Below are 26772 nucleotides of genomic sequence, written 5' to 3'. Positions count from 1 at the left end.
CCAAAGAAACAAAATTAATGAGGCAAAGCCACTGCCAGCATTTAGGTCTTATCTAACCAAATACAAGGTTCTTTCTACTCTACAATACTATTTCTTTAAGTCTATATTTATATAATGTGTACAAAGCTCATTCACATTAATTATCTCATCTGATGTCCATAGAAATTATGTGAGGTCAGCAAGGACGATATTATACCTAGTCTACAGTTAAGGAAAATAAAGTGGTAATACCAGACATTAAAGTTATTAAAGGATGGAAGTGCATCTGAAAGTCTTACGAGCCACAGCATTCATAAACATTTTTCAAGAGTACTTTATTTACATCACTTACTGTCTTTGAATGTTGTCATTTGGATTAGCTGTGTCCTCATTTATGCTCTTATAATACACACAAACCGTTATCATAGTACTGATTGTACTGTTTTTCAGTTGTTTAAACTCCATTAATAGACTGAAAGTTCCTCAACCTTAAGAATCAACCAAGTGGCTAGTACCAGCAGGTGCTCAATAGATACCTGTTGTTGTTGTTTATACTGTTAAACAAGAGAAAGTGACCATTCTGGTAAAGAATGCTAACCAGTATCAATAACAACTGTCTTCTCCTTTCTGGATATAGAGTGAAATCGTGTTTTGGTCAAAGGAATGTGGATGGAAGTATCAGATACCACTTCCAGGCCTGGCCTTACAATGTCCCATAAGACCTTCCCTGCTTTCCCTCCTCCATCTGTATGTAGGGAAGCACAGAACTACAAGATGGGGAAGCCATACAAATGAAACAGCCTGCATCCCTAAGTCACTGCTTAGAGGAAAGTCATCCAGGAATATCGCTGACCAAGAATAACCACACTGGATTTTGTCTAGAGACAATTACTCCTTTTTTGCCCTAAGCCAATGAGATTTTCGGGTTGTTTTTAGTAGCAACTAATGTAACTTAGTCTGGCTAATACAATTTCACCTTGGTACTCCTTATACTAGAATTATCAACTGTAGGATTCCCCTTTTTCATAAACCTAAGAGGTGGAAAGTACTGATTGAGTGTAAGAGTGGCCAACTCAGAGAAGGAATCTACTGTACAGGATGAAAGAAAAGCATTATAATTTGGTAAATTTGGGAAAAATTTAAAAGGCCAGACAGAACTTGAAGAGGAATCAGGCGTTGGGTTGTGGGAAGAAAGACTGACAGACAAAATAGGCAGAACTATGAAATGGCTTTGCCTTTTCATAATCATGGCAGAGGAAAGTCAAGAACAAAGTAGTTGCTCTAATCAAATGGAGCAAAGGCCTAGCTCAAGACTGTACTGCACACATCTACTCCCAGTTGCCTTGGCAGTAGTTTGCTCACTTCATGGTAATGATATTAACAAAGAAAAATCACAGGTAAATTAAGTCTATAGTAATTAGATCTGGTGATCTAATAAATTAGCTCTACCTTGGGAGAAGGTGTTGGGAGGACTACCCAAGGGCTCTGTATGATGTCATTTATGTAAAATGATAAACATGACCCTGTGTGCTTATTCTGGGTGTTGCTGACCTTTTGCTTCTGACTCTGGTCTTTCTGGTTTTGCCAATTATGGCATATTCTCTTTCTTCTAAAGTACTGGTTCTCAAGGCAAGTAGTACTATAACCAAGAGACATTTTAGAAATTCGTGGAGATATTTTCAGTTATCATAATGATTGAGGACACAACTGGCATTTAGAGGTCTAGGCCAGGTACACGAGACATCCTAAAATCCAAAATATGGAAATCTATCCTGTGTCCTGCATAATTTCAAATGTTCTATCAGATAGTCACGTAGTGAAAAACGTATTTGTAATTATGTGAGCCTCCATTTCCGAGGAATACAATCGCCATGTTAAAGGAGAGCCAATTTTACTTTTCTGCTGTTGGAAACTTGTTTACTGTTTTGGAAAACTATATTACTAAAAACAATATCATTCACAATAGAGTCTATATTGGAAGTTGTCACATTCAGTGGTCCTACTAAATAAGTAGGATAAGTGCAAGCATCTGAATTACTTCCTTATGTCTTCCAGTGTAGTCATGCCTGGGCATTTACACACTGAAATATACATTTCCTTTCATTTCTACTTTATACTATAGTAGAGACATTACAGGATTTGGGAGATTATGTATGTAGGTAAGTTATAATTTCTATAGACTTCGTTTTGGGAAAATAAAGGAATGATAAAATACTTGTTGTAAAAAAGGTTTATAAGTTTTGTAGGCTTTTTCTATGAGGAACTCAAACAGTCCAATAGGAATGACCTACAAATACTGACATTTAGGAGTCTCTGCAGTGAAAAAGCTGGCATACTCTTATTACCCTATAGTGAAGTCCACCAGTTAATGAGGCCTAACCAGAAAAAAAAGCTTCCAATTGGTATTCAGTGCCTCATTCTTAAATATGAACAAAGATCAATGAACACTATAGAAAACCTGTATCATGAAAAACAGACAAAATAAAATAACCATACCAAAACCCAAACACCCACAAAGAAGGGAATTTCAAAAACAAAATGCGGTAGAAAGCAAAAGACTTTCTTTTAAAAACACCAAACCTTGGGGCTTCCCTGGTGGCGCAGTGGTTGAAAATCCGCCTGCCAATGCAAGGGACACGGGTTCGAGCCCTGATCCGGGAAGATCCCACATGCCATGGAGCAACTAAGCCCGTGCACCACAACTACTGAGCCTGTGCTCTAAGGGCCCGCATGCCACAACTACTGAGCCCATGTGCCACAACTACTGAAGCCCATGCACCTAGAGCCTGTTCTCCACAACGAGAAGCCACCACAATGAGAAGCCTGCACACTGCAACGAAGAGTTGGCCCCCTCTTGATGCAACTAGAGAGAGCCTGGGTGCAGTGACAAAGACCCAACGCAGCCAAAAATAAATAAATAAATAAATTTATTTATTTAAAAAAAAAGTTAAAAAAAAGAAAAACAATAAACCTTTAAAATCTGAAGAGGGAAAAAGACAAAACTGCACCCATAAAATAAGAATGCTACTATAAGAAACAGAGTACACAGAGCTTTTAGAAAATAAAAATATTAAATTTTAAGCAAAATATGAAAAAAATCAATGGCATTGTTAAAGATTTTGTTTAAAAGTAGAACAGTTAACAAAAGAGATGAAAAAAATCAGAGAGCAAAGATAAGAAAATGAAACTTTGGAAGTCCAACATCCAAGTAATAAGTTCAGAAAGAAAGACACTTTTATTCAACATTATCCTGGGGGTCCTACCTAAACCAATAAGACAAGAAAAAGAAATTAGGCATAAGAGTTGGAAAGGAAGAGACAAAATTATCTTTTTGTGCAGAGAATACAATGACCTACACTCAAAGAGAGAGAAAATGAAAGAGAGGGAGGAAAAGGAGGTAGGGGATTGAGGGAGGAGAGAGAAGCTATTGGAGTTTACCTATAGAGTTCAGAGTTCAGTACAGTTGCTGGAAAACAAGATCAAAACACAAAAGACAACAGCATTCTAATTCACACATAATAATGAATTGGCAAAAGAAGAGGAAAAGTATCTACATTAACACCCCCCCATGCACATAAAACTATAAGGTAGCAAGAAATAAATCTTACAAAGATGCACAAAATCTGTAAGAAAAATATACTCTATTAAAGAACACCAAAGGACACCTAAATTAAAGGAGATATATTTCATGTTCATGGATAAGAACTCTTCATATTTTAACAATGTAAAGAGACCTTGCATGCTTCTGCTTTCTCTGACTAGCCTAGACTAACCTACATGATGAAAGACACATAGCCCAGGCACCTCCACAGCCTCATCTGACAGCCAGCCATCCTGAAGAAGCAGAGCTGCCTAGCTGACTGGCAGCTATATAAGTGAACTTAGCTGAGACCAGAAGAACTGCCCAGCTGAATCCTATGCAAATTGCTAAGTCACAGAATCATAACCTACATAAATGGTTGTTGTTTAAGCCACTAAATTTGGGGACAACTGTTACAGAGCAGGAGCAAATTAGAAATCAAACGTGCAGGTAAAAAGAAACATTTTCAGATATGCAAGGTTTCAACCTCCCATTCAACCTTTCTCCGAAGAGAACTCCTAAAATGTTGCGAAGAGGAGTTACACAACAGCATCTGCAGAGCAGATCAGACTGTATTAGGGCAGAAAGACCACGAGATCTAGGAGGGATGTCTCCAGAAAAAAAAAAAAAGGAACTGAGAAATGATCTGATGTATTTGATCCTACTGAGAGTTTTTTGTTTCTGCTGCAGAGTTCATACATGGATTATTGATAAATATATAGAAAACTAGCAAACAAAAAAAGAGAAAGAGAGTCATATAAGAAAAGGAAAATATTCAGAGTAAACTAGGTAGCATTCATGTGATTATCTATATATTCATAGTAAGATAAACATTGACTATTGATTTAACCACAAAATATGATATAGTCATGGTAATGGGAGAAGAGTGTGTGTGTGTGTGTGTGTGTGTGCGCGTGTGTCTACATGAGACAAATTCTAATTCTCATAATTCATAATCTAAATATGAAATATTTTAAAAATAGAAGCATAAACATTTCATTTATAAAGGAGAAGATAAACAAGGTAGAGAGAGTTGAAGGTGGTTGGCTCTAAGAGTGGGAATAAGGGCTGGGGAGGAAAGAAGAGTCAGATACTGATCTTTTTCATTATGAGCTTTGCCTTACTATCTGACTTTTTAAACTTAGTACTAGTATTCTTTTGATTAAAATGCCATGTCCTAACTTTTCCATAAGTTTAAATATTTTCAAAATATCAATATAAAATTGGGAGGAACGAAAAAACAAGCAAACAGGGCTTCCCTGGTGGCGCAGTGGTTTAGAGTCCGCCTGCCGATGCAGGGGACACGGGTTCGTGCCCCAGTCCAGGAAGATCCCACATGCCTCAGAGCGGCTAGGCCCGTGAGCCATGGCCGCTGAGCCTGCACATCCGGAGCCTGTGCTCCGCAACGGGAGAGGCCACAACAGTGAGAGGCCCGCGTAACGCAAAAAAAAAAAAAAAAAAACAAGCAAACAAACATCATGTTATATAAACATGTTATCTGTTTCATCACCTGCATCACTGCCTGGGAAGAACCATAGGCAGAAAAAAGTCAAAACTCACTCTCTTGAGACCTTGTCTAAGAGTCTGGGTAATCAAGGAAACATGCAGCTTATAGTGCTCTGCCAGACCATACCGTCACCCTGGAACATAAGCCCCACCTATCAGGGGTCAACGCAACTAAAACAGATCCACTGCAGAGCTAGTGCACATCTATCATGGGTGGCTGACTAAATAGTTGAGCTCATTTAATCTGATGCTAATTTTCTTACTCTTATTTGAATAACTCCTCAGAATGAAAAACAGTGAAACTGAAAAGTCAGAGGTATTCCAAATAAAGGAGTAAGCAAATTTTTGACATGTTTGGTTGAGACCTTTTTTTTTTTTTTTTGGACTACTATCTAACCTTTGCTTTGTAACCATTTAAAAAGGATGAAAATATAAGTTTGAATTTTTGGCTACACATAAGAAGCACTCCACTCGAGTATCAAACAACTCCTATGCACTTACAAACTGTCAAGAATAGTGCTATAGACGAGGAATACTACCTTCATGTATACCTTATGTGGCAGATACTGAAAATTCAACACCAAATCCCTTCCTACCTGCCTGCCTACACTGATGAAAATGCTAAATACCTGTTTTTTTAGCCACCTTCACAACACGGAGACATATGAATATAGTTCTAGACAGTGAGCTATAAGCAGTTTACCAGAAGCTCCTGAGAAAAATTTTCCATCAAAAGATAGATTGTGACAATCCTGAAGCCTGTGGAACAAAAACCACATTCACAGAAAGACAGACAAGATGAAAAGGCAGAGGGCTATGTACCCGAAGAAGGAACAAGATAAAACTCCAGAAAAACAACTAAATGAAGTGGAGATAGGCAACCTTCCAGAAAAACAATTCTGAATAATGATAGTGAAGATGATCCATGACCTCGGAAAAAGAATGGAGGCAAAGATCGACAAGATGCAAGAAATGTTTAACAAAGAGCTAGAAGAATTAAAGAACAAACAAACAGAGATGAACAATACAATAACTGAAATGAAAACTACACTAGAAGGAATCAATAGCAGAATAACTGAGGCAGAAGAACGGATAAGTGACCTGGAAGACAGAATGGTGGAATTCACTGCTGTGGAACAGAACAAAGAAAAAAGAATGAAAAGAAATGAAGACAGCCTAAGAGACCTCTGGGACAACATTAAACGCAACAACATTCGCATTATAGGGGTGCCAGAAGGAGAAGAGAGAGAGAGAGGACCAGAGAAAATATTTGAAGAGATTATAGTCGAAAACTTCCCTAACATGGGAAAGGCAATAGCCACCAAGTCCAGGAAGCGCAGAGAGTCCCATACAGGATAAACCCAAGGAGAAACACGCCGAGACACACAGTAATCAAATTGGCAAAAATTAAAGACAAAGAAAAATTATTAAAATCAGCAAGGGAGGGCTTCCGTAGTGGCACAGTGGTTGAGAGTCCACCTGCTGATGCAGGGGACACGGGTTTGTACCCCAGTCCGGGAAGATCCCACATGCTGCGGAGCGGCTGGGCCCGTGAGCCATGGCCGCTAGGCCTGTGCGTCCAGAGCCTGTGTTCCGCAACGGGAGAGGCCACAAAAGTGAGAGGTCCACGTACCACACAAAAAAAAGCAGCAAGGGAAAAACGACAAATAACATACAAGGGAACTCCCATAAGGTTAACAGCTGATTTCTCAGCAGAAACTCTACAAGCCAGAAGGGGGTGGCATGATATAATTAAAGTGATGAAAGGGAAGAACCTACAACCAAGATTACTCTACCCAGCAAGGATCTCATTCAGATTCGATGGAGAAATCAAAAGCTTCACACAAGCAAAAGCTAAGAGAATTCAGCACCACCAAACCAGCTCTACAACAAATGCTAAAGGAACTGCTCTGAGTGAGAAACACAAGAGAAGAAAAGGACCTACTAAAACAAACCCCAAACAATTAAGAAAATGGTAATAGGAACATACATATCGATAATTACCCTAAACATGAATGGATTAAATGCTCCAACCAAAAGACACAGGCCTGCTACATGGATATGAAAACAAGACCCATATATATGCTCTCTACAAGAGACCCACTTAAGACCTAGGGACACATTCAGACTGAAAGTGAGGGGATGGAAAAAGATATTCCATGCAAATGGAAATGAAAAGAAAGCTGGAGTAGCAATACTCATATCAGATAAAATAGGCTTTAAAATAAAGAACGTTACAAGAGACAAGGAAGGACACACATAACGACCAGGAGATCACTCCAAGAAGAAGATATAACAATTATAAATATATATGCACCCAACACAGGAGCACCTCAATACATAAGGCAACGGTTAACAGCTATACAAGAGGAAATCAACAGTAACACAATAATAGTGGGGGACTTTAACACCACACTTACACCAATGGACAGATCATCCAAAATGAAAATAAATAAGGAAACAGAAGCTTTATGACACAACAGACCAGACAGATTTAATTGATATTTATAGGACATTCCATCCAAAAACAGCAGATTACACTTTCTTCTCAAGTGTGCACAGAACATTCTCCAGGATAGATCACATCTTGGGTCACAAATCAAGCCTCAGTAACTTTAAGAAAACTGAAATCATATCAAGTATCTTTTCTGACCACAACACGAAGAAATTAGAAATGAATTACAGGGAAAAAAACATAAAAAACACAAACACATGGAGGCTAAACAATACGTTACTAAATAACCAAGAGATCACTGAAGAAATCAAAGAGGAAATCAAAAAATACCTAGAGACAAATGACAATGAACACACAACGATCCAAAACCTATGGGATGCAGCAAAAGCAGTTCTAAAAGGGAAGTTTATAGCTATACAAGCTATAAGAAATAAGAAACAAGAAAAATCTCAAATAAACAATCGAACCTTACTCCTAAAGGAACTAGAGAAAGAAGAACAAACAAAACCCAAAGTTAGCAGAAGGAAAGAAATCATAAAGATCAGAGCAGAAATAAATGAAATAGAAATAAAGAAAACAACAGCAAAGATCAATAAAACTAAAAGCTGGTTCTTTGAGAAGACAAACAAAATTGATAAACCATTAGCCAGACTCATCAAGAAAAAGAGGGAGAGGACTCAAATCAATAAAATTAGAAATGTAAAAGGAGAAGTTACAACAGACACCGCAGAAATACAAAGCACCCTAAGAGACTACTATAGGCAACTCTATGCCAATAAAACGGACAACCTGGAAGAAACTGACAAATTCTTAGAAAGGTATAACCTTCCAAGACTGAACCAAGAAGAAGTAGAAAATATGAACAGACCAATCACAAGCAATGAAATTGAAACTGTGATTAAAAATCTTCCAAAAAACAAAAGTCCAGGACCAGAAGCCTTCACAGGTGAATTCTATCAAACATTTAGAGAAGAGCTAACACCCATTCTTCTCAAACCCTTCCAAAAAATTGCAGAGGAAGGAACACTCCCAAACTCATTCTATGAGGCCACCATTACCCTGATACCAAATCAGACAAAGATACTACAAAAAAAAGAAAATTACAGACCAATATCACTATGAATATAGATGCAAAAATCCTCAACAAAATACTAGCAAACAGAATCCAACAGCACATTAAAAGGATCATACACCATGATCAAGTGGGGTTTATCCCAGGGATGCAAGGATTCTTCAATATACACAAATCAATCAATATGATACACCATATTAACAAACTGAAGAATAAAAACCATACGATCATCTCAATAGATGCAGAAAAAGCTTTTGACAAAATTCAACACCAATTTATGATAAAAACTCTCCAGAAAGTGGGCACAGAGGGAACCTACCTCAACATAATAAAGGCCATATATGACAAACCCACAGCCAACATCATTCTCAATGGTGAAAAACTGAAACCATTTCCTCTAAGATCAGGAACAAGATAAGGATGTCCACTCTCACCACTATTATTCAACATAGTTCTGGAAGTCCTAGCCACAGCAATCAGAGAAGAAAAAGAAATAAAAGGAATACAAATTGGAAATGAACAAGTAAAACTGTCACTGTTTGCAGATGACATGAGACTATACATAGAGAATCATAAAGATGCCACAAGAAAACTACTAGAGCTAATCAATGAATTTGGTAAAGTTGCAGGTTACAAAATTAATGCACAGAAATCTCTTGCATTCCTATACACTAAAGATGAAAAATCTGAAATAGAAATTAAGGAAACACTCCCATTTACCATTGCAACAAAAAGAATAAAATACCTAGGAATACATCTACCTAGGGAGACAAAAGACCTGTATGCAGACAACTATAAGACACTGGTGAAAGAAATTAAAAGATGATACCAACAGACGGAGAGATAGACCATGTTCTTGGATTGGAAGAATCAATATTGTGAAAATGACTATACTACCCAAAGCAACTACAGATTCAATGCAATCCCTATCAAATTACCAATGGCATTTTTTATGGAACTAGAACAAAAGATCTTAAAATTTGTATGGAGACACAAAAGACCCCGAATAGCCAAAGCAGTCTTGAGGGAAAAAAAAGGAGCTGGAGGAATCAGACTCCCTGACTTCAGACTATACTATAAAGCTACAGTCATCAAGACAATATGGTACTGGCACAAAAAAAGAAACACAGATTAATGGAACAAGATAGAAAGCCCAGAGATAAACCCACGCACCTATGGTCAAGCAATCTATGACAAAGGAGGCAAGGATATACAATGCAGAAAAGACAGTCCTTCAATAAGTGGTGCTGAGAAAACTGGACAGCTATATGTAAAAGAATGAAATTAGAACACTCCCTAACACCATACACAAAAATAAACTCAAAATGGATTAGAGACCTAAATGTAGGGCCAGACACTATAAAACTCTTAGAGGAAAACATAGGAAGAACACTCTTTGACATAAATCACAGCAAGATGTTTTTCGATCCACCTCCTAGAGTAATGGAAATAAAAACAAAAATAAACAAATGGGACCTAATCAAACTTCAAAGCTTTTGCACAGCAAAGGAAACCATAAAGAAGACGAAAGGATGGGAGAAGATATTTGCAAACAAATCAATGGACAAAGGATTAATCTCCAAAATATAAAAACAGCTCATGCAGCTCAATATTAAAAAAAAAAAACCCAATCCAAAAATGGGCAGAAGACCTAAATAGACATTTCTCCAAAGAAGACATACAGATGGCCAAGAAGCACATGAAAAGCTGCTCAACATCACTAATTATTAGAGAAATGCAAATCAAAACTACAATGAGCTATCACCTCACACCAGTTAGAATGGGCATCATCAGAAAATCTACAAACAACAAATGCTGGAGAGGGTATGGAGAAAAGGGAACCCTCTTGCACTGTGTGTGAGAATGTAAATTGATACAGACACTATGGAGAACAGTATGGAGGTTCCTTAAAAAACTAAAAATAGAATTACCATATGATCCAGCAATCCCACTACTGGGCCTATACCCAGAGAAAACCATAATTCAAAAAGACACATGCACACCAATGTTCCTTGCAGCACTATTTACAATAGCCAGGACATGGAAGCAACCTAAATGCCCATCGACAGACGAATGGATAAAGAAGATGTGGTACATATATACAATGGAATATTACTCAGCCATAAAAAGGAACGAAATTGGGTCATTTGTTGAGACATGGATGGATCTAGAGACTGTCATATAAAATGAAGTAAGTCAGAAAAAGAAAAACAAATATCGTATATTAACACATATATGTGGAACCTAGAGAAACAGTACAGATGAACCAGTTTGCAGGGCAGAAATTGAGACACAGATGTAGAGAACGAATGTATGGACACCAAGTGGGGAAAGCGGTGGGGTGGTGTGGGTGGTGGTGTGATGAATTGGGTGATTGGGATTGACATGTATACACTGACGTGTATAACACTGATGACTAATAAGAAATTTAAAAAAAGAATGATTAGATATCCAAATTTTGGACAAAGTTTGGATGAGACACAGTTGGCCTATTCATGTATATAACTTGACATAAAAGATGGCTCTTCATGCAATGGCTGAAAAAAGTCAGTTTTTAAAAAGGTACAAAAAAATGGTACTCTCATCTTGTTTGTGGTGATAATAAACACCAGTATTAGTAATTAAAAAAAAAAAAAAGATAGTGTCACTATGATACCCTGGCGCTACAACAGCTACCTTGTGAGGATGAGAGAAATGCAGAAAGAATTTCACTGATGCACATGCTGACTTCAGTGGACAGCTCCACTAATACCAACAGCCACCAACATTTTAACCTCTTGTTATATCAGAAAAATAAGTCCCCTATTTGCTTAAGCCACTATTGTGTTTTGTTACTTATTGCTTAAAGTATTCCTGATACAATCTATAAAAGTCTTTATGAAAATTTTAAAATGTTTTACAGTTTAAATTGGTTTAATCCCATACTGTTTTGTAAAAGACACTCCATTATCTGAAAGCAAATCATCTTACCTCATTCTTCCATAGGTGATACTGTAGTGCAAATGCAGTAAAGTCCCTTGGAACACAGAAAAACTTGCATTCTGAAGCGGAGCCATGAGAAGCATTCTTGACTTGTTCAAAGTTTTTATTAATCAATTCCAGAATCAAAGGATCAATAAGGAACACAGGTACATTTTGACTGGATGTTAGCATAATAAATTTTTTAACTGTGCGCTGTTTGAGAGGAAAAGAATCCCCTTAATTCTTCTAAACCAATACAATAATTTATCTTATTAAATTTTTATTCATTAATTTTATAAGGGTATCTAGACTGCTTACTCAGTAGATTGCATGCTTATTATTTTGCTAAAAAAATAAAACCCACAAATAAATAATACATTGTCCCTGTTCTCAAGAAGTACACAGTCTACTGAGGAAGATGAACAAATATTTACAATACAACGTAAAATATGCTATAGTAAAAATATATGCAACATATTATAAAGTACAGAACAATAGCTACTAATTAACTGTACATCAAAAGGATAACAAAATCTTCATAGAGGAAGTAGTATCTGAAATGAGAACTTTGGGCTTACAAATTATTCCCTTGGTAGTAGCTAAATCTTTTCAAGCAAAAGTGGGACAGGAAATACCAGCCTTTTCAGTTTTCAAAAATCAGTCATGTCAACCTTTCTGAAACCAAAAATCAGTTGTATGTGCCACTTTTCTTCGTATTTGAAATACTGCTTAATAATCTTGCCAGTCAAAAGACAAACTAAAATACATCCCCTGCCTGACCATTCCTATCTACAGTTTGTTTTTCTAATAATACTGTAATATTTAAAAATATAATTCTGTTGAGCGGTAAGCAGAACACCCTACTGGAAAAAATAAATTTCAAAATTAGAATTGAAACAACAATCACACTTAGGAGTAAATAATACCTAAGTGTAGTCAAGTTAAATAGAATAACTGAAATACGTTATTGCTTAAAAGCCTACTTTAGTGAAAGCAATAATGATTTCAAAGGGACGTATGCCATCAAAAAAAGATGTTTCAGGGAGTTAAGGATAAATTCTTATTTAAAAAATCTGAGGAAACTTATAAAAACATATACAAGATAAATAAATAGAGTATCAAGAATTATAAAAATTTAAAAAATGAGATAAAGGCAGGAATCAGTCTCTTATCCTTTGTTTTTAATGTAGAATATTATGCAAATACCAAGAATATAATAATCTCTATTCTAGAAGAGTTTATCATCTCTTAGTGGGAAAGCCAACTAAGTAAAAAGTTAGAATAAACAATTATGCCCCCAAATTCAATAACAGATGAAATGGACAAATTTCTTTAAAAACATGATTAAGAAAACTACCACAAGATGAAACAGGAAATCTGACTTGCCCTATAACTATTAACAGAATTGAATTTGTTATGTATTAAAAAAAAAAAAACCTGCCATCAAAACAACAAGAAAAAACTCTAGACTCAGATGGTTCACTGGTGAATTCTATCAAAGCTTTAAGAAGAAATAATACCAGTGTACAAAAACTCTTTCAGAAAACTGAGCAGGAGGAAATCCTTCCAAACTCATTTTATGAGGCCAGTGTAATCCTAATAGCAAAACCTGACAAAGACATTACAAAAAAAGAAAATTATATACCACCATCCCTCATGAACACAGATGCAATAATACTTAACAAGATACTAAAAAATCAATTCCTGTAGTTTTTAAAAAAAGGACCAAAAAAAAGAAAAAAAAGGAAATATCATGACCAAGTAGGGTTTATCCCAGGAATGAAAGGCAGCATTTGAAAATCAATCAATAAAATTCACCGTATCAACAGAGTAAAGGGGAAAAACTCTATGATAATTTCAACACAAAAAAATATTTGACAAAATTCAATATCTATTTATGATTAAAACCTCTTAGCAAATCAGGAATACAACACTTGTTGAATTTGATAGATTATGAACAAAAAAGTCTATTACTGAATTGCAGTTCTTCATTTATCCTTGATACCAATCTTTCATCAGATACATGTTTTGCAAATATTTTGTAATCTGTGGCATTAGCTATTCATTTTTTAATGGTGGCTTTTGATGAGCAGAAGTTTTAAATTTTGAGAGCCTAATTTATCAAAAATTTTTTCTTTCATGGCTATTACTTTCTGTGCTTTACACTAGGAGAATAAAAGATGAAGGAAGATGATGAGATGACAGATACTAGTACATATAAGGTGCTTAATAAATGTCTGTTGAATGAATCTCTTTCAGCTTGGTGTTTGTTGAATGAATCTCTTTCAACTTGATGAACACACAGCTTCATTATGATTATTGATATAAATATAGATTAGGGCAGGGTCAAGGAGAGATTCTACAACTCACCTTCTAAATATGCCTTCCAGGTTGTTATCAATGCAATCATCAAGGTTCCCTGGACATAGATGTCCAATTGACTCTAAATCCAATTAATTCTTGATCAACATGACTATTATCATCTGACCTTCAGTAATTCATTTTGTTTACAGGAAAGAAAAACGTCTTGTTGAAAAAAGGATACAATGAGACTGTAACAGTCCATTCTTCTACAAGGGCTTGGCAGGACATGCTCTTAGTGAACACCTAGTTCCTAATAATCATCATATTTTCTCTTCTAAGCCCCTCAAATTATCTGTTTAATAACTCATTCTAGGATTTTATCAGGGTTCAGTATCACATCTATTGATGACATTTCACTTTTTCATTCCTTCTAAAATATTAGAACAAAAGTATTTTAGTACTACTTCTCCCTTCCCTATGACTTTGCAAATATTATACAGAGTGATTTTCAGTACCATGCAATGTAATTAACAAAGAGAACTCACTGAATGTAGTAAGCTGCTCCGTAATGTTTTGCTCATTTATCTTGGAAGTCAACCCTTTTAAAACAATCTGTTATTTTCTCCCACCTCAAGGGTCATTCCCTGAATGAAAGAGATAGGGCTTCCCTTTCCCCTCAGACTACCCTAAGTTCGCAAAGCAGAACTGCTACTTTTAATAAATTAAAAGTTTACATTGATACTTCTAGACCTGATAGTTGAGGAGCCTGATATAGGATATCCCAGGCTTTACTTTTTAAACAATAGTTCAAATCCAACTGGTATCAGCAATGACCTAAAATTATCACTACTTTATAGCTGCTTGGTGATTTGAAAACTCACTTCTAATCTAAAGCCTCTCATGTCTCTGGTTAAAGAGAAGCCAAAGATTGAAGTGTATCCACAAGAAATAACTAGTCATATCCAATATGTATGCTAACAGGATAAATGTAATTTTTTAGCATTGTTTTTCATTCTAAATTTGATTAGAAAAAAGAAAATATATTTTATAAATTGTATAAATGTACAGGCTGTGAAACAGGGATTTATTGTACATATTGCTAATTTTCCTTATCTTAAAAAGAAAACATGGGATTCCCTGGTGGTCCAGTGGTTAGGACTCTGTGCTTCCACTGCCGGGGGACCCGGGTTCGATACCTGGTTGGGGAACTAAGATCCCATAAGCCCTGCGGCACAGCCAAAAAAAAAGAAAACATGTTGAATAGATTTTTACTCCTAAACTCCTATTTACTAGGTAAATTTACTAGGTAAATAGGTACTCCTATTTACCTTTATTCTTGGTTCAATTCTGATGCACATATTTATTCACTTGGGGAAGTACCACAGCTCAGTGAATGAGGATTTTGGAGGCAAGCAGTTAGAATCTGGACTCAGCCACTTATTAGCCAACCAACCTTAATCTTTCTAAGTGAACTGAGGATAAACATATGTACTGACTTCTTAAAGTTTGCACAAGGACTAAATGAGATACTGCATGTAAAGCACTTGGCACAGGGTCTGCCTCTTCCTTTCTATCACCTACTACCTGTTTTCACAAAGCTAGCTATTATCATTGTCATCATTCAACAAATACCTATTAAGTATATAAATGAATGAACTAAATGAACATGGCAATTGAGGAAGTTCTTGATTATCATACATACCCACTGTGTGCCATCAAATCCAATTCGGCTTCCTTTGGATTTTGATAAACCAGCTCCATTCTAGGAAGATTAAAAAAAAAAATTGTAGTAAATTCAAAGCCCAGCATGCAACATTACATTTAGGGTAGGTATGATTCAATCTATATAACTGGTTCATAATCATTAAAAAGCATTATCTAAATACCTATTTTCATACAGTCATGAGCTAAGAATTCTACAAGTACATAATACAACTACCCAAGACGGAAAACACTGACAGATTGCTATAATTTAATTAAGTGTCATCACTTAAGTAAATAAATATGGTCAACATCTCTGAACCAATTAATGTCCATCAATGAATAGTAAACTCTTTGCTATCTCTTTAGAATTAGTGTTTATCCATTTAGCTCCATATCCCTAACTTCAGCTTACCTCCACACACTGACTTAGTGTTTGCAGACCTTGGCAAAGTGATAAGAAAGTATAATAATTATTGAGCAGCTTCTAAGTGTACTTCCACATATGAATTATGTATTCTCATCTATCTCGCATAACTATCCTGCAAAGTAGGCATTATTATTTCTGTTCCAGAGAGAGCTCCAATGCCCACACTTTTCATAACATATATCATACTTGCAAATGTTGAGTTATTTTTTAAAGAATATTTTTTAAAACATTCAGGTCTAGAGAATCAGAAGGAAAAAAGTATTATCAGTTCTTCATGTGTTAATCACCAAAACACTTTGAAAGTCACAGGAGAAAGAATGTCTGATGGTCTAGAGACAAGAGGAAGAATGTTTCAAGCTCAAAGAAGTTTCTTATGCCTTGAATGTGCTCTTTATCTGTTAGATGGAAGGATTTTGAAAAGCAGTAAAAATATTATCACCCTGAAAATGAAGTGTGCTCCAAGTTCCTAAACAGGAGACTCATTTCCCCATTAAACTGTAAACGCAAGGGCAGGGACCAAATCCAATCCACCTTTGTATCACCAGTATCTAGCATAGTGCTTGACAACTAGTAAAATGCTTAATAACAGTTTGCTAATTGGAGGGAAGGAAGGAAGAAAGGTATACTGAGTGATTAAGGTAGAACCAGAACTGGTCTCTCCTCACAAGCTCTGCAACTTAAACAGTAACATTTTAACACCAAGGAATATTTCTCTAGGATTCAACAAGAGCACTCCTGGTTATATGTCTGAAGAAAATGAAAACACTTATTCGAAAAGATACATACATCCCAATGTTCATAGCAGCATTACTTACAATAGCCAAGATTTGGAAGCAACCTAAGTGCCCATCAACAGATGAATGGAAAAAGATGATGTGGCGCATACACACACACACACACACACACACACACACAAACACACATACTGGAATACTACTCAGCCATAAAAAGGAAATCCTGTCATTTGCAATATGGATGAACCTAGAGGATATTATGCTTAGTGAAATAAGTCAGACAGAGAAAGTCAAATACTATATGATATCATTTATATGTGGAATCTAAAAAATAATGAATGAATATGACAAAACATAAACAGACTCATAAAGAACAAACTAGTGGTTAGCAGTGGGGAGAGGGAAGTGGGGAGGGGCAAGATATGGGTAGAGGATTAAGAAGCACAAACTACTATGTATAAAATAAATGAGTTATGAAGATATATTGTACAGCACAGGGAAATACTGCCAATATTTTGTAACAACTTTAAATGGAGTATAATCTATAAAAATATTGAATCACTATGTTGTACACCTGAAACAAATATAATACTGTAAATCAACTATATTTGAATAATAAATTAATTTTTTACAAAGAAAATATACCAAGGATATTTACAAAACAACATCAGAGGCAGCTTTGTGATCCTCATCCTTGAAAAAAGATTGCAAATTCTATAATATAGCCACTTGTTGTTCACCATAGCCCTACATTAGTAGATAAAACTAAATTTCTGAGTTGTTTAATTTGTTTTCTCTATTGGATCACTCCCATCAGTATACAAATATGGTATTATTTCTCCTATCTTAAATAATTAAAACAAAAAACACGTCTTGACTTCTCTTTTCCCAACTAACAATTTTCTGTCCCCCTTTACAGCAAAACTCTTAATGGGTAGTCCGTTCTCACTCCCTCCAATTTCTCTCCTGTCATGTACTTACTTGAGCTTAAGTTCACTCTGCCAAGTATTCATCAAGTTCACCAGTAACCTCCATATTGCTAAATCCAATGGTCAACTATGAGTTCTTGTCTTATTTGATCTATCAAGAATTATTTATCACGTCTGCCTCACCTAAACACTTCATTCACTTGGCTCTCAGGATCCCCATACTTCTGGTTTCCTGCTATTTCTCTCCAACTACTCCTTGGTCCCATTTGCTACTTCTTCTCAGCTCCCTGACATGTTGGAGGGTCCCAAAGCTCAGACCATGAGATTTTTCTCCTCCTCTTTTTACTCTATGTTTACTTCCTTGGTAACTCATCCACTCACAGCTTTAAATACAATCTATATGCTTACAACCCCCAATTTATATTCCCAACCACATCAGTCCTTTGTACTCCAGACTTATATATTCAAATGTCTATTCACCTTCTTCATTTGGATGTCAGATAGGCATCTCAAACTTAGTATGTACAAAAAAACTCCTGATCTTCACCATTCCTCAAACTTGCTTCCTCTAGCCTTTCCCATCTCGTTAAACAGCAACTTCTCCCTTCCAATTATCTAGGTCAAAAATACTAGCTTTGGGGCTTCCCTGGTGGCGCAGTGGTTAAGAATCCACCTGCCAATGCAGAGGACATGGGTTTGATCCCTGGCCCGGGAAGATCCCACATGCCGCAGAGCAACTAAGCCCGTGCACCACAACTACTGAGCCTGTGCTCTAGAGCCCACGAGCCACAGTTACTGAGCCCACGTGCCACAACTACTGAAGCCCGCGTGCCTAGAGCCCGTGCTCTGCAACAAGAGAAGCCACAACAATGAGAAGCCTGCGCACCGCAAAGAAGAGTAGCCCCCCGCTCACCACAACTAGAGAAAGCCCACGCACAGCAACAAAAACCCAGCACAGCCACACACACACACAAAAACCTAGCATTATCCCTGACTCTTTTCTGTCTTTCATACCCCACATCTAGCCCATCAACAAATCCTGATAACTCTACTTTCCATTTCTCACAAACTCCACCACTAGCTCCTGTGTCCAAGCCATCATCATCTCATGTAAATTACTAGAACACCTTCTAACTGGTCTGTTTCAGCCCTTGCCCCTACAATCTGTTCTCAACGGAGCATCCGCACTACTTCTTTTTATTAAAAAATGTCAGGTCGTGTCACATTTCAGCTCAAAACCTTCCTAGAGTCCCCAATCTCATTCAGAATAAAAGCAAAAGCCTTTATAGTGGCTTACAAGGCCATAAAAAATATAGAACTCTCTGACCTTACCTACTATTCTCCTCTCTCACTCCTCTACAGCCACAGTGATCTCTCTGCTGTTTCAAAACTGCCAGGCAAGTTCCTGCCTCAGGACCTTTGTGTTTCCTTTGGTCTCTACTTAGTGTACTCCTCTTCTAAACATACACATAGCTCATTCCCTTTACATAGGCTGTTTCCTCTATTTGTAATGGCCCTCCCATCCTTCTTTACATGGAGAACTCCTACTCATCCTATAAGACCAATCCAAACTATTACTTTATCCATGAAATATTTAATCATATCCTTCCCAAATAGGTTACTCAGCAGTTCCTCATTCCCTGAAAACTTTGCACTTATCTAAGCTCAGAGAGTCAAGGATAGGGACATAAGAGGATCCATTTTTATAGAGCTTGAAGATTATACAATTTTGGTGGTCCTTTTTCAGAAAAAAAATGCAATAAATTATCTATTGCAAACTTTACAAAAATACACAGTTTTGTAACATATTCCTAAGGCTCCTCCGAGAGCCTTGGAAGTGAGGGGAGCTGCAGTTTAAATTTCATTATCTTAATGGTTAATCCACCTCGGTAGGAACAGTTAATGGTATGCAGTGGCTACAACTTTGCTGTACAGGAGGAATGCAGTCACTATCAACCAATGGTCCTACAAATGGAGAACCAAGAGAATAAATAACCTGGCCTCTTTCCTCCTGGTCTCCAGTCTCCAGCTGATGCTTCCCATTGGCTAAACCCAAATGGCAAACAAAGAGCAAGGGAGCTCAGCTAATGTAGTCCACAGAGGTCAGCCTCCCAAGGCACAGAGTATGGCGAGGAGAGGACCTGGAGAGGCAAACAGAGACTATCCACCGCACCATGGTAAGAAGTTGGGATCTTATTCCATAGGTATTTTATGCAGAGAATAACTTGATCAGATCTGTATTTAAGAAGAATAACTCTGACGGCTGTTATTTTTGCCTGAAGAGCATTACAAAGGGTAGAGGTAAAGAAGAGTTCTTAAGCTATAAGTAGTAAAGTTGGCAGAACAGTGTTTTATGATGTGTGATTTGAAGAAGTAACATACCATATTGATGTCATTTGTTTATATGTCTCTACATATTTCTTTTCCCCTTTCCCCTTCAACCCCAAACTCCCCCAATTTGTGGGTTCCTAGGCAGCAAGGACTGCACTTGATTCATCATTTTGTCTCATAGCCTAGTACTGTGCTTAGCACATAGTAAACTCTCAACAAATACTTGACGAATGACTGAATGTTCTAAAAGAAAAGTCAAGAGGTTAAAAACGTCTAAAGATATTCTGAAACACTACCTATGAGATATTTGTGTTGAAAACTTAAATGAAATGAATAAATGAATGGAGAGATAGAATCAGATCCCAAACAGGACTGGTAGAAACAGTCTGGTGGCTACTGAACTCCACTGATAAATGAATCAAATTAAGATATGCCATCAAAGAAAAAGCATTCAGGAAACAGAAGTAAAGATTTAAATGATCCTGTCATTTTTTAAAGATAGTAGCCAACAATCAGTTTCTTACAGACACCAAAAAACAATTCTTAATTCAGCATGATAACTAATCATGCCTATTGGACCTAATGGTAATACTTTAAAGAAATTGTTTTAAGTCTTCAATAACTGGTGGGAAAGCTATGTTTATTAATAATCAAAGCTGCTTGGCCAAAAACTTATACAGCTTAAAGTCTGGGAATAAATGGAAAAAAATTTTAAATATCCTTTAATTCTAATGAAAGAAATTCTTTCACATTTCTCCTGGATAATGGCAGGAGTGGCGGGGGCGGGGGAAGGATGGGAAGGGGGAACAGTAGCATTTATCAAAGTTTACCATACTAGATGAGACTATCAAGCATGATATTCTTTCTCAGCAATGACCTAGACATTAGCCTTCAGAACAAAACGGAACTAGCCAGAAGCCAAAGAAGATCTAAGAAAAATCATGCTTCAGTAACTGACCAACTGAAAACACTTCAAAAACCTGTTACACATGATCTAAATGGTTATAAGATTAATTTCCATTTCTAATAATGGATTATGAAATTGTTCACTGTGAATGACTACTGCCAAATTTGAAATCCAAATTCCCCTTTCAACTCCCTCCCCTGCCTTCTAACCAAACACACACAGGTTACTAAATATAATGCAAAGAACGATATCCCAGCACAGAACACTGTAAGTGGCCTTCTAGGTAATAAGAATAACTGATTACTACAGGCAGCGGTGCCGCTTACGGTTGTAAGTCAAGAACATCATCAAGGTTTGGTTCACTCAGTGCTTTACACAAACATGGTTCATTGGCTTTGTCTTCTTTCCACTGAGGTATCAATATTTTATGACTTTCATTTGGGATGCAGAACTCCTTAAAGCTATCTCATTTCATATCTTCTTATCAATGTTATAGTGTTTTGTTTGAACATACTTGTAGTTACATGTTGGAATAGCCCTATGAGTGAAGACACAAGCTTTAGGAACTGAACTTGGCAATCTTTTTTAAAAAATGTATTCTTTTATTTATTTTATTTTTATTTTATTTTTAAAAAATTTTTGGCCACGTTGGGTCTTTGTTGCTGTGCGCGGGCTTTCTCTAGCTGCGGCGAGCGGGGGCTACTCTTTCGTTGCAGTGCGTGGGCTTCTCACTGTGGTGGCTTCTCTTGTGCAGCACGGGCTCTAGGCATGCTGGCTTCAGTAGTTGTGGCACACGGGCTCAGTAGTTGTGGCTCATGGGCTCTAGAGAGCAGGCTCAGCCAAACAACTGAATGAGGGTTCAAACTCAGGACTATCTAGGCCCAAAACTCAAGAATTACTGCTGTTACCACTTCTACCAAATTTTGAGTTCCTTGAGATTTAGGACCTGTGTTCTACTTATCTCTGTATTCCTACCAAGTGCCCTTTATGTAACATATAGTCAAGAAATACAGACTGAATGAGCAACACAGAACCATAATCACACTATCCTGTTAAACGCAGTAAAAAACAATGAACAACTGACATTCCCTAGAGGGTGCTAGAGACAAGTCCTTCCCTTTGAAGGCCTGGAAGAGTTTGTATTTCAAAGACTTGGATGGTTGTTATGGAATCTGAAGAGTGAACTGTATCCATCAGTGGAATTTTACCAGACCCAACAGATATAATCTGCTAGTTCCTATCTTCAATGCTATCAGATAACTGGATTATTCAGACCTCATTTAGGAGGACACTGAAAGACTAAACTTGCATAACCAGCTAAGGTCAAAAGGAATTCCATGGTGAGGCCCAAGAAATAGGCAGAAGTAGCCCTCCTTAACTCCAAGAAAGAAAATAGCCCTTCTTCCCTAACCAATGATAGATATTGTATTTCTCTCTATTGAAGAGCCTGAAAAACTCTGTAGTCCTAAACATTTACTACACTAGGTATGGGTTGGGGACCAAAGATAAAACCCATTTTTCATGCCTGCCCTAGTTCTAATACATAATCTCAAGGGTCTCTCTAAATCACCTCAAAGTTCAAGGATGACCTAGAATCGAGGTTTCTCTGTTGATGATGCTGACCTATTATTTAGTATTGATCAAGGCTACTATTATGTACTCTTTTGCCAAATCAAACAAATTTGACTGAACTAAAAATCATTTTCATGTGAACTTTCTTTATTTATCTAAGATTATCCCCCCAAAATATTGTTCACTGAACAAATGAGGAAGACAATTCAGATACGATCAATAAACAAAGTTCACAAAATTCTGGGTTCTCCTCCTATGTCAGGAGAATCTGTATTAGATTACGGAGGACTGGTAGAAACAGTCTGGTGGCTGTAGTTCCCTAAAGTTTGTATGTAAGTAAAATCTGTAGTTCCCTAAAGTTTGTATGTAAGTAAAATCTTGAAGTTTAATAAAAAGCCAAAAGTTAAAAGTTTTTCCACAACAAAACTAAAAAATTTTTAAAAGTTGGTAGCTTCAGCAGTTAGTCTAACCCTATTTTTAAATAAAGCTTTTTTCCTCCTGTTAGTATAGAGAAACTACTTGTATTTGTTACAAAGTATCTTACCTTCACGTTAATAATATATAGGAAACATTTATTGTCCCATTAACATCTGTCCCCAATTAAATTATAAATATAGAGAGGAAAGAGACTACTTCCCAATCACTGTTGATCACCTTAGCAAAATGCCCAACACATGACTTTTACATAAAAGTTTCTGAATTAATAAGTTTTAAAATTCCATCTTAAAGAATGCAAAATTACTTGGCTAGGAATCGTTTAATATAATTTCCATATTCTGCAATAAAATAAAAATAACCTTTGGTATTTAGAACTTAGATGTTGTAATTTCCACCTATTATTAAAATTAAACATAAAAAACAAGAACTCTAGTACAGATAATGCAAATTTCACAAATTTAATAGTATATAAAGGTTAACTGAACTTAATTTAATGCTTTATTTTGTTCAAAATATTCTATTTTGTTTAAAGAATATGGCACTTATTACTAAAGCAGTTTGTATGTCATGGACTCAATACAACAAATACTATTTTTCATTATAAAATTGAAGATAATAATAATAAAAATAATAGCTAATATGTACTGATCTCTTTCTATGTGACTTGTACTGTTCCAAACGCTTTATGAATATTAATTCATATAAGTTTCACAAGTCTCATAGGTGGTACTGTTACTGTCCCAATTCCATAGATGAGGGAGTAGAGGTCAACAGAAGTCAAGTAATTTACCCAAGATCCCACAGCTAATAAGCAGGATAGATGAGGTTTAATCCTAGGCTGGAGTTCATGCTCTTAACAACTATGCCACATCACTTACCAAGGAAGAAGGTCAGGACAGGAGTTATTTACATGAATTTAACATATAATTAAGATTGGATTTTTAAATTAATGAAGTCATTCAATAAGTGACATTGGGACAGCTGATTAACCATTTGGGTAAAACTGTAAATTAAATATCTAACTCATACCTCATACTAAAATAAATTACATTTTATATAAAAATTTAAACATAAAATAGTATCTGATGAAAAAACAGGTGAATATTTCCATAATCTTGGGCTACTTATGACATAAAAACCAGATACCCTAAGGGAGAAAGATCTTGATACCTGTCTACCTAGAAATTAAATAGAACACTAGTGTATTAAGGGGGTACATCGTGAATATAAAGGTAAAAGGCAAATTAATAAACTGGGGAAGATATTTGAAATATATACGGTAAACGCTTAATATCCTTAAAACTATAAAGAACAGCTGCAGAAAAAGACAACAACATCAGAAAAATATGCAGATAGGAATAAAAAGAAATTATAATAAAGAAATAAAAAGAACCAAAAAGCATATGAAAAGATGTTTAACCTCATTAGAAAGAAATGGCCTCTAACGGAGTTTAATATCTCTCGGCTCTTGAACATCAAAAATACCAGAAATATAAAGAACAAGCGCTCTTGGGGTAGACTCCTCAGGTTTAAATTCTATCTCCCTCACTTAATAATTGTGTGACACTGGACAAATTTCGTAAGTTTCTCTAAACCTCAGTTTTTTCTGCTGGGAAAATGAGGACAACAGGATCTACTCAATTTGTTGTTATAAGAATTAAATATACGTGAAGTGCTTAGCATAGTTCCTAGCCTATAAGCACACCAAAAAACGTGAACTGCTATGGCAGACACGATAGGTTAGTTGACCTAACACCCACTCCCAAAACCCTTCTCCTTTGCGATCTCTGATATAAAGTCTGGAAAACCTAACTAACAACAGCATTAACACTAATAGTAAAATCTTGCTTTCCCAGACTTTCTTACAGCTGGGAATCTGCTGGCCATGTCACAAAAGAAGAAGCCTCCTAGAATGCACTATTTCCTCCTCCAGCCTGGACTGTAGCACCAGGGAAATGTCAAGAGAATTTTGGAAGCTCTGGACTGAAAGGTATAAGAGACAAATAACCCTCTATTTGTTTAAGCTACTATTAGCCAAAAGCATCTCAAGAGCATGACACGGATGCCATAATTATTGTTATTGTTGTTATTATTCCCATATTTGGAAAGGGTATAGGAAATCAGGCACACTACTTATCCTTAGGAAAGGTGACTTTGCAATATGTAACAAAATCTAGAATGTACATCCTAGACCCAGAAATTCCACTCTAGGACTTTATCCTAAGAAAATAATCAGCAAAGGGTTGAAGATGAAACACAAAGACATTCACTGGGTCAACAGCCAAGACAGCTGGTAGCCTCAGTACTTGTCAATTATTTTTAAAATAATATAGCCTGGAAAGAATGGAGTTAGGTACACCTGTCAGGCTTGCATGTTAGAAACTGGGTAATTGGGGTAGGTTATCTAACATCTCTGTCAGAGTTTTGGTTTTCATATTTGTAAAATGAGGTCTAGGAACCTCATGTAATAATGCTGCATAATAAACCTCTCTCAATCTTAAAGGCTTAAGCATTTGTTTTCTCCCTCATAGATGTATGAGTCAGCTGGGCAGCTATGTTTGGTCTGCTCCATACATCTAATTCAGGGCTCAGGCTGGAGGTCAGCATCTACCCAGGGCACACTCTTCTCCTGGCAGGTCAGGGGAGCACACAGGGCAAGTCACATCATACAAGCCCATTTGAAATCTCTGCAAATGTCTATAACATTCCACAAGCGAAAGTAAGTCTCATGGTCAAGCTTAACTAGGGCAGGGAAGTATCATCCCCTTTGGGAGGGAAAGGGAAGTAAATGGTTCTGAAGAATAGTTCTAACTATCAAATGACGATACAAACAAAAACATATTTCCCCCCAAAAATGTTTTTAGGGTTAAATTAAGCATAGACAGTATCTAGCACAATTCTCAATAATGGTAGCTATTATTATAATTAACCCCAGTGGGAGTGTTTGGCAACTTTTCACAATTCAGGAATACCTTCTCAACTTTGGAATTTCTTATCTGGACTTCTGTATGATCTTCAGAAGCTACCAGATTCCAAATTATTGTCTCTACATCTTTATACCTATAGATTTATAATAAAGGTAAGTTATAACACTACACTTCCCTGTTAGACACTATATTAAAATATACTCTGTACTAAAATAAACTAATTCTAATATTTTATCAAAATTATTTATCATTGAATTCTTCCAATGAGTGATGATCTGTTTGGAAAAATAACAATTTTCACATAACTCTATCAGAAAATTTCAACATCACTGAAACTTGGTACCTCTGACTTTTAGCATGTTATTAATAACATTTAACTGTAATTTTGAAGTGCTTGCCACACTCACGAGGATGAGAATCTCAAAGAACTATTTCTGCACGGATTTTAAAAACTGTGATTAATTTTACGTACTGCAAAAGGGAAGTATGTTAGGAAAATATACAGCTAAAATGAAGTCTAATAATGAGAAAGGAGGAAAAAAATTACCTTTGCTGATAAATAGTGCTTGTAGTAGTACAACTGAAACAGCAGAAATGCAGAACTTGTCAAAGTTAAAAGCGCCAAAATCACGTTCTTATTGATCCTACTCATTAGTCTGCGGTGCTCACTTGGTTGTCTTTTGAAAGTAACCCACTTGGTTTCATCTTTTTGGGTAAGAAGATAATCTTGTTTTCTGTGAACAAAAAGATATTTCTAAAGAGACAAAAACCTGTATTTAATTTTCACCTTTATTAACCAAGAAAAAGTTATCTAAAGTTCAACAGAACCTTCTTTGATTTGGTAATTTCCTATCCTAAAGAAATAATCAGATATGAGACCACACTTGAAAGAACAAAAAAGTTTATCATAGCATTCTTTACAGTTGCAAATAACAAGAAACATAAA

General features: G+C 36.3%; 1 protein-coding gene across 4 annotated transcripts in view; it reads right to left on the bottom strand.

Annotated features, from left to right (window-relative positions):
- FKTN (fukutin) overlaps window positions 1–26554 on the bottom strand; it is an 89932-nt gene extending 63378 nt beyond the window's left edge. For all 4 annotated transcript variants that reach the window (XR_003790822.1, XM_029203207.1, XM_029203206.1 and 1 more), the window contains exons 1-3: window positions 26374–26554; window positions 15560–15619; window positions 11563–11766 (exon numbers count right to left, since the gene is read on the bottom strand). Coding sequence is in view for 3 of the 4 variants with exons in the window: in XM_029203207.1 (XP_029059040.1) it covers window positions 11563–11766; window positions 15560–15619; window positions 26374–26478 (369 nt within the window). In the remaining variant the exon portion in view is untranslated. The remainder of the gene's footprint in view (window positions 1–11562; window positions 11767–15559; window positions 15620–26373) is intronic.
- Window positions 26555–26772: the final 218 nt, after the last annotated feature.

This window comes from Monodon monoceros, unplaced genomic scaffold (assembly GCF_005190385.1).
Source record: "Monodon monoceros isolate NGI ecotype Baffin Bay Population unplaced genomic scaffold, NGI_Narwhal_1 Super_Scaffold_5, whole genome shotgun sequence".
Taxonomy (NCBI): domain Eukaryota; kingdom Metazoa; phylum Chordata; class Mammalia; order Artiodactyla; family Monodontidae; genus Monodon; species Monodon monoceros.
Note: the sequence above shows the minus strand (reverse complement) of the source record. Positions and strands in the feature narration are given on the sequence as shown.